Here is an 8808-nt window from a genome sequence, read left to right on the forward strand (position 1 = left end):
ATTCTTTCGTTCACTAATAAACTGCACCTGGGATTTTAACTAAATTCCCTCAGACATATCCCTGTTTCACTAAGAAACCTTTCCACGTCCTCCTCTCCTCTCCTCTCCTCTCCTCTCCTCTCCTCTCCTCTCCTCTCCTCTCCTCTCCTCTCCTCTCCTCTCCCCTCCTCTCCCCTCCTCTCCCCTCCTCTCCTCTCCCCTCCCCCGACACACGGCACCGAACACAGCCGAGGCTTCAGGAGGCGGCTGTGCCCGTCTTGTACCACAGCCACCATCTGCAGCCCCGCAGCCGCCTCGTGTAGCGGCAGAAACGGACCCGCGCAGCGCCGGTGCGCGGCGAGTCCTGTCCCCCTCTGCCCTGACTCTTCCAAACTTTGAGGAAAGTTTGGTCACACGCCTCCGCTTCCTCTCCTCCGCCCCCCCGCTCTCTCCTGCTTAAGCACGGGGGAGGGGGGTGGTGGGTGGCACAAACCCCCGTCTGCCCCAAGCGGGGACGCGCCCCTTCGTCAAAGGGTGGGCTGAGAAGACCCCTCCATCCTTTCCTTCTTTCCTCCCTCCCTCTTTCCTCCCCTCCCTGCCCCTGGCCGCAGGTGGGTGGTGGAGGGGGGCGGGCGGGGCCGGAGGCGGGCGGAGGGAGCCGAGCGGCGGTCGCTGGGATCGGCGGGGCGGCGCGGGCAGCAGCAGTGGCGCTCCGGCCGGCGGCAGCTCTCTGCCCGCCGGTGTCACCGCGGCGGGCGGCGGCTTCCCCCGCCAGTCAGGGTAGCGCCGAGACGCCCGCCCCCGCTGCTCCCTTCTCCACCCCGGAGCCACTGAGCTCCTCCCGCGGGCATGAACGGCTACGGCTCCCCGTACCTCTACATGGGCGGCCCCGTGTCGCAGCCGCCGCGGGCGCCGCTGCAGCGGACGCCCAAGTGCGCCCGGTGCCGCAACCACGGCGTGCTGTCCTGGCTGAAGGGCCACAAGCGCTACTGCCGCTTCAAGGACTGCACCTGCGAGAAGTGCATCCTCATCATCGAGCGGCAGCGGGTGATGGCCGCGCAGGTGGCCCTGCGCAGGCAGCAGGCCAACGAGAGCCTGGAGAGCCTCCTCCCGGACTCGCTGCGCTCCCTCCCGGGGCCGCCGGGCAGCGCCGAGCCCTCCGCCGCTCCACCGGGGCCGCCGCCCTGCGCCGGGGCGCAACGGGCCCCCGCTGAGCTGGCAGCAGCAGCCGCGCTGCGCTGGGCCACCGAACAGCCCCCCGCGCTGCTAGGACCGCTCCCCAAGGCAGGTGAGGCCGCGGCGGGTTCGCGAGGCTCTGGGAAGAGGGGAAAAGGGGCGCGCGATCCCCTCGCCCCGACGGTGCGTCGGGAGGGGAGGGAAGGCCCGGACGCCTCCTCTTGCCCGGTGGGAGCGTTCTGTAGTTAGTTGAGTGCCTAAAAAGTGGGACGGAGTGCTGGGCCCGCTGCGAGTCCCGGCGCTGCTCCCTGCCCATCTCTACAGACCGTCCGGGAAGCAGCTGTAGCAGCAGCCGCTCTATCCCGCACGGCCGCGCCGCAGAGAACGGGAATGGGAACTGTCACTTTGTTTGGGGCGCGGGCCGAAAGGAGGCAGGGATGCACGAGAGGCTGCTCGTCGGGGCTCCCCGTCCGTGGTAACAGCCTGTCAGCAGCTCCTAAGGAATGTAACCTTCGGTAACACGCTTCTCAAACAGCAGAACTGCGTTCCCCTTCCCTGGCCGATGCCGAAAATTCGGCGAGGTGCGGTGCGAGCCTTCTCTACAGGTGACTGCAACGAAGCGGCACGTCTTGGTCCTCTGCTCCCTGCCTCGGGAGCTGCGCGGGGCATTCTGCCCTGGGCTCAGGGCGGACACGGTCTGTGGGCGCGGCCGGGGCTGCTCGGTGGGCAAAGTTCTGTCCAACTCTCCGTCCCTCTCCGCTCGCAGCTCTCCTGTGGGCAATGTGCGGGCAGCTCCCCCGGGACGGGAAATGGGGACCCCCCACCCCAGATTTCCTCCCTGTCTCGGCTCCCCGACGGTGCGGAGCCTCCCGGCCCCGGCTGTGTTTTTCAACACGGGAAAAAAATGCGTCTTGGCGCCTTCCAGAAAGTGAAACAAATGCACTTCGCCAGCAAGATATAAATCTGGCGGACTGGAGCGCTATTGACTCGCACCCCCCAACTTTTCTTCCCCCTGATGTATGAACTTCCCAGCTTAAAAGATTACAGTAATCACGGGAGGACAGTGTAAGTCGAATCTGATAGCAATAACTTTTGGAGAAGGTCAGGCCCAAGTGAAATGTTACCAAGCAACAGGCGTTTTGTGTGCAAAATACAATCAGAGTGTATTGATGAGGAATTCTTCCCTGCCAGCCAGTCAGCACTTTCTGCCAACAGCTCCGCGAGAGAAGGGACGGAGCGGGTCTCCATCCATCAGCCCCGGGGCGCGGCGGGGCGGGGGGAAGGAAACGGTGGGGCGAGCTGGAAAACTGCGCTGTGAATAAAGGAAACGGTGAAAGAGAGGAGAAAATTATCTCCCCCGTGGCTCTCCTGTCGCCCAGCGCCATTTAGCAGGTAGCTGTGCGCGTTTCCGAGCACTGCGAGGTTTTTCTTCGCACTGCTTGCGCTAAAATTGAAATCTGAGTGGAAGATGCAGTTATTTGCTCCCCCGTTTTCAGACAAGATCCGTGCTGTACGGATGGATCGGACCCGTTTGCTTGAAGTAGCATTTTCCTGCCGAAACGGGTCGTGTCGGTGGGACCGCCGCAAAGTTCTGTTCCGTGCCCATGAATAACCGGCAAACGGTTCCCATCGCATCTGCAGCATCGAGACGCTCCTTCGCCGGACAGGGCTCTTACATACTTCTGTCTCACAGGGCGTGTTACAGTAGCAGTAAGTCACCAAGGCCAGCACTTAATAGAACACCGCGCTGAGTCTCCTGCTGGTTTCAGAGCCGCCTTTTAGGTCAGAGCAGCTCTCTGGGAGCAGCGACTCCCAGGAAGCACCCGAGGTGGGAGGCAGGGAAGAAGTTCTATGCTGAAAGCCTTTACTATTATTATTATTATTATTATTATTGTTTTTAGAAAGGGAACCAAAAAACATCACTTGCCACAACGGCTACAAAAATCTGACCCGCAAACAACCAATCCCTAAAAGAGATCCAACAACAAAACGACCCCGAATCAGAACCCCGTATTGCATATGTTTTAGGAAAGCTTTCCTGCTTTCCGATATTTCTGCCACCAGTCTGTGCTCACAACAGGGGCAGGAAAACAGCGGGTGTGTTTGGGATCCGGGAAAATCCATGCAGCAGAAAGAGACTGCAAGTAGAGAGCAGAGCTGTTGCACAGCGGTCAGCAGAGGGGAAGTCGAGGGTTTTCCTGAGATGCATTAAACTGCATAGGGCAGCTTCCCCTTCTCCGCAGTACTTTGCGTTGCGTTGTTTGCGATACGAAGTTTGCCTCATCGTCCTCAATACTCAGGGAAAACATGAGGTATGCATCGCTGCGGATTCCCAGCAGCTCAGTTGATTAACACATCTATTAGCCTACAGTGAACGCAGGCACATTTGTCCCTTTTCAGCACTCCGTGTGTTCCAGCGGCAGGTCGGGGTGTGTGTCTGCACGCCTGATATTTGTTGAGTGTTTCCCACCATGGATATTAACGGGAAGACGATTTCCTCCGAGGTGGCAAAGTGAATGCGTGGAGGAGGCAATTGGAAATAGAAACTGCTTTAAAAACGAACCAAACAAACAAACCAAACCACCACCAACAACAACAAATAGAAACAAAAAACCTGGCAGTGCCCTCTGAGGGTCTCTCTCTGACAGCCCGAGCATCCCCGCGCCGTGCGGAGAGAACTCCTTTGGCTGAGCGCAGTGACTCTATAAATACCGAGTAAATATTTTTAACCCGAGAACACAGGTATTCAGGACTGATGCATGCTAGCGACATTTCCATAGTTCTGTACCCACGAAAAAACGTCTCTCTTGTCCCTCCCCGCATCTCTGCTTATTTAACGATCGCTGTTTTTTGCCATTTGTAAAAAAAAAATAAATAAAACAAAAAGCCCCATCCCGGCAGCTCCCACCGTACCCTCCCCGGGCAGCGGGCACCCTTCCCAGCTGCGATGACAGCGTTTCGTTTAAATGGCCCAAATCTCTTTCCCCGGGCGCGGCTCTCAGTGAGCAGCGATGCGGTGCGGTGCGGTACGACCGGCCGTCCCGCGGCGATGCTGAGGGCGAGGATCTGTGCGTGGGCTGCGCGGAGGGCACCGGCTGCGCCGGGGGGTGGTGGTTTTCAGAGCGCCAAGTGTCTTCTTTTAGCCAGTCCTCATCAGGATACTTTTAAACGTAACGAAAGCGAAGCTGAACCAGAAACATCTTGAAAATAAACATTACTCGACGATAAGGCGCGTTTCCCATTAGGGAGAGCCAATCGTGTACCGCTTTAGTGTTATGTTTCTGTTGTTATCTCTTTTTAGCTCCCTGTTGACACTTGTTTTCAGTAGGTAATTTGGCAAAGCACGGTAGTTCTGACCTACGTTCACGTGCATGTGGTCCGTAGGTACCTCAGCGCGATCTATCTATGTGGAAATAGGGACCAACGTCTGCCTCAAATGCCTCCCTATCTCTGGCACGACAGGGGCAGAGGCAATTAGTTGTCCTCGGGCTGCTCTCTAAGACTCAAGTGTGTAAATTGCTCTTTCATTCGCACGTGAATTATTCTTAATATCCCTTCTCTGGTAATAAATACGTGGCTGTGAAGGCATGAAGATGTGTGTGTGTGTGTGAGGGGGGTGGGGGTGGTGGGGGATTAAGAGGGAAAGGTAGCATGACCCTCCCGTTCTCTTTTCTTTTTCAAGTAAAAGCTACCCCTAGGTCTTAACATTCTCTCAAAAAGATAATGCTACCGGTTTGTTTGCTTTCTGCATTCCCCTTGGATGCTAAGGCAAGACTAACGCAGAGAGCATAAAGAAGTTCATATGCACGTTGCCTCATATTGTATACGTGCTTCTCTATTAGCTCTGGACAGAGAGCATAACCAGATGAAAAACGGGTAACCAGCACAGGTCAGGCAATTCAAAGAGAAAGATGGGGTCTTCAGAAGGGCACCTCAGCTTTATTCCCACTCTCATCTTCTGCAACCCGAGCCAGCAACACCCGCGGCTCCACAGGACGGCCATCGCTCCTGCCTCGGGCAGAGAACAGCCCTTTGCCATGCTGACTGTCTGCTCTGCTCTGCCAGGAGCTGATGGTTTACTTACAGCAGAGGAATGTATCTCCCGTTCTGGACAGCATGGTGACCTCCTGCTCAGCTTACTCAGACTCCTTTCTCAGAGTGACAAAGTGGGTAAATTGCACCAGAAATGCCCTGTCCATTCCCAGGGTGAGAGAGTGAGGCAGACCTGTAGGAGGCCAGTGGCCAGGATTTTCCATTTACATGCCCTTAGTTCCCTCTCAGTCTGGTAGGGGTGACTGTGAGCACAATTTGGAAGCCTTTGCTTGCTTCATGCCATATCTACTTGGGCTCATCACTGTGGGCTTGGGAAACCAGACAAGTACTTCCATTGGTTTCTGCAGACCATCTTTCACATTTGTGCATTCAGAAGCTCTGCTGTGTGAACACAGCCTCTGTCTGCATCAGCTTGCAGTGTCCCCTTCCCCAGCTGCTGATGTTTGTCAGGTCAGCACTGCACTTGCATGAGGGAGGTCAGCAGAACAACATCCTTAGGTAAATGACTGCAAAGGATTTCAAGCAAATACATTGCCCCCTTTTGTGATTGGAGCCCTGGGGTATCTCCCTTTTTGTGTGTACCTCTGGTAAAAACGTGGTCCGTGGGCTTTTGCTCTGCCCTTCTTAGCTTCACACACGACAGGCAAGGTACCTGAAACAAGTGCTGAGGGAGGTTGCTAAGCATCCAGCCTTAGAAATATTTAAAGCTCAGCTGAGCAGGGACTAAAACAAATTGCTCTAGATTTTAGGCTAGTTCTGCTTTGAGCAGGAGGTTGAACCAGATGCCTTCAAGGGGTCCTTTCCAAAAAAAGATTATTTTTTTTCTAAATGTTGTGTTCTAATCAATGAAGGCATCAGGTTTGATCAAGTTTGGAAGAGAAACCTGTTTTTCTTGCTGGGGAATGAACTGGTTTCTGCAGAACAAGAACTAGGATATATTGATTTATATGAACAGCTCTGAGCCAGCAGATGTGGTGCAGTGGTTCTACCAGTGCTGCTGCACTTACAGAGGAAATGTTGGTCTTCCAGGGTATTCTCTCTGAATATTTACATCTTACAACCAGTGCAATAGGAATCCCAGAGTGAAAATGCTCAAGTTCCTCTGAGAGAACTTGCACACTGGGTTGGCTCATTGCTGTCTTGTAACTAGTGAAGAAGGATGGAAGGATTAGTATAGCACATCTGATGCAGGAGAAAAAAGGATGCTTTTCTTATACGTGGAAGAATGAGACAGATGACTGAAAAGAAGCACAAAATGCCTAGGTCATGTCTCATGACTCTTGCAGTTTTGTTCTCACGTGACATTGTAAAGAGAATTTAATTTTATCAGAAAAATGCTTTTTTTTTCTTTATTCTTTCTTTCCTTCCCTAGGAGCCTGCTCTGTTCCCTATAGGAAGAGTCTGTCCTCTGGTGTCCATAGAGGCATTTGGACTCAGCATTTGTTGACTTCTCTGCCTTCCTTTGCAGACATCAGTGAGGAGAGGCTGGGTGATGCCAGCGGAACAGACAATGCTGAGACCTACAGTGACGAAGACACAGACCAAAGGAATTCCCCAGACATGGCTAAAGCCAGAACCTGCTTCACCCCTGAAAGCCCAGAAATTGTATAAGTGGATGAGGTATGTTACGCAGTTCAGAAAACTGGTGGGAGCACAGAGAGCCGTCCAGAGAGCCCCAAGTACCATGCAGAGCAGAATCACCTACTGATAGAAGGTCCTTCTGGGACAGTTTCTTTACCTTTCAGCTTGAAAGCCAACAGACCTCCACTGGAAGTGCTGAAAAAGATTTTCCCTAACCAGAAGCCTCCCGTAAGGCAGAAGCCAATGGTGCTGGAGTTGATCCTGAAAGGATGTGGTGGTGACCTGGTGAGCGCTGTTGAGGTTCTCTTGTCCAGCCGGTCTTCAGTGGCCAGTGGTGAGAGAACTTCTGCAGAGTCAGATGGTCTAGTTCTACCTTCCAACGGGCATATTTTTGAACACACGCTGAGTTCCTATCCTATTTCCTCTTCCAAGTGGTCAGTGGGCTCAGCCTTCAGGGTCCCTGACACACTGAGGTTCTCTGCTGACTCCAGCAATGTTGTGCCCAATCCTCTGACTGTACCTTTGCAGCACCCATTTCCTCAGCCACCTCGCTACCCGCTGATGCTGAGGAACACTTTGGCAAGAAACCAGTCCAGTCCTTTCCTGCCTAATGATGTCACCCTTTGGAACACCATGACGCTGCAGCAGCAGTACCAGCTGCGGTCCCAGTATGTCAGTCCTTTCTCTAGCAACTCGGCCAGCGTCTTCCAAAGCTCTTCTGTCCTTCCTTCTCGCTCATCAGAAGATCCTAGGATCTCAATCCCTGATGACGGATGTCCTATTGTGTCTAAGCAACCTCTTTACACAGAAGATGAGTATGATGAAAGGTCTGATTCTTCAGACTCAAGAATACTCAACACATCTTCTTAGGATGACATTTGCCATATGATAAGTAAGTAAGTGATATTTGCAGTGCAGCTGAACTACTGGGCCTGAAGAGGAGAGACGTATACTCCATGAAACACTTGCAATTGTATTAAAACTTGACTTTGCTTGGTATTGTACTATAGCAATAAAAACATAACTTATTTAATTTCTTGCACTTCATTGGATAATGCCAAATAGCAATACTCTGGCTTTAGCTCTGAGTGTGTACAACAAGGAAAGACTTTATGGCCATCGGTTACGGGACTCTGGAAGATTCGTAGCGGAAACAGAAGCTCAAGGTCTACTTTGTTCCTTACTCAGACAACTGGGATATTAAACTAGAATACTTGAATGCTGTTTTATAAGAGAGAACTCCTCAGGACATAAGAAATCAAACAAAAGTAGTTCAATTGCAAATGGACTAAAACAAGGACCAGTCATCATCTTTGCATTGAAAGGAAAGGCAGAAGAATTATGCACATGGAACTAGCATGAACTGCTTCTGTACTGTTTGAGCTTGGACATTTTTTAGAAAAATAATCTTATGAGTTATTCTTTTCCCATGGCTAGGTCAAAATGTGTAATGTCAGTGTAAAACCAATTACGGCTGTGAAGTGCATGAAGTGTATTGTGAAATGAACACAAGATTAAACATTGTCAGGTTAATGTAGCATGCTAAGGACTCTAGAAAAATAAACTAAGATGATCATCTTGGTTTATGTCATTTATATTGGGCAAATAGCATTTCTGAGGATAGAGAGCTGATTAACTGCCAGCTGGGGTAACAATGTCTAGTTCCAGCAACAGCAGACAAGGGAAGTCTATTTTTCCCAGTCCAGGTTCTGCCCCCCTGCCTCGTAGCCTGAAACTGAGTCTCAGCAAATGCTATCATGAGGGAAGCTTAGGTCCTTGGATGTGTGCTACAGACACTTCCAAGTTCAGGAGAGTGAAGCAGAACTTGTAACAGTCACAGTAAGCAGGAAAATATATATAATATAAGTAAATAAGAGGCTCTCCTGCCCCTTCAGAAACATTTTTTTTTTTTTTTTTTTTTTTTTTTTTTTTTTTTTTTCCCCTATGCTATAGAAATAGAAATAGGAGATAGGGTGTAATAGCAGACCTTTCTTTAAAACAGTGTGGAGTTAAATGGCA

At 51.9% G+C, this 8808-nt stretch overlaps 1 protein-coding gene across 1 annotated transcript; it reads left to right on the forward strand.

Annotated features, from left to right (window-relative positions):
* Nucleotides 1-828: 828 nt before the first annotated feature.
* DMRT3 (doublesex and mab-3 related transcription factor 3) lies at nt 829-8370 on the forward strand. Its single transcript, XM_015848894.2, is given in 2 exon segments — nt 829-1267; nt 6677-8370. Coding segments are annotated over 2 exon segments (1422 nt in total). The 3' UTR covers nt 7660-8370.
* The last annotated feature ends 438 nt before the right edge of the window (nt 8371-8808 follow it).

Source organism: Coturnix japonica, chromosome Z (genome assembly GCF_001577835.2).
Source record: "Coturnix japonica isolate 7356 chromosome Z, Coturnix japonica 2.1, whole genome shotgun sequence".
Lineage (NCBI taxonomy): Eukaryota > Metazoa > Chordata > Aves > Galliformes > Phasianidae > Coturnix > Coturnix japonica.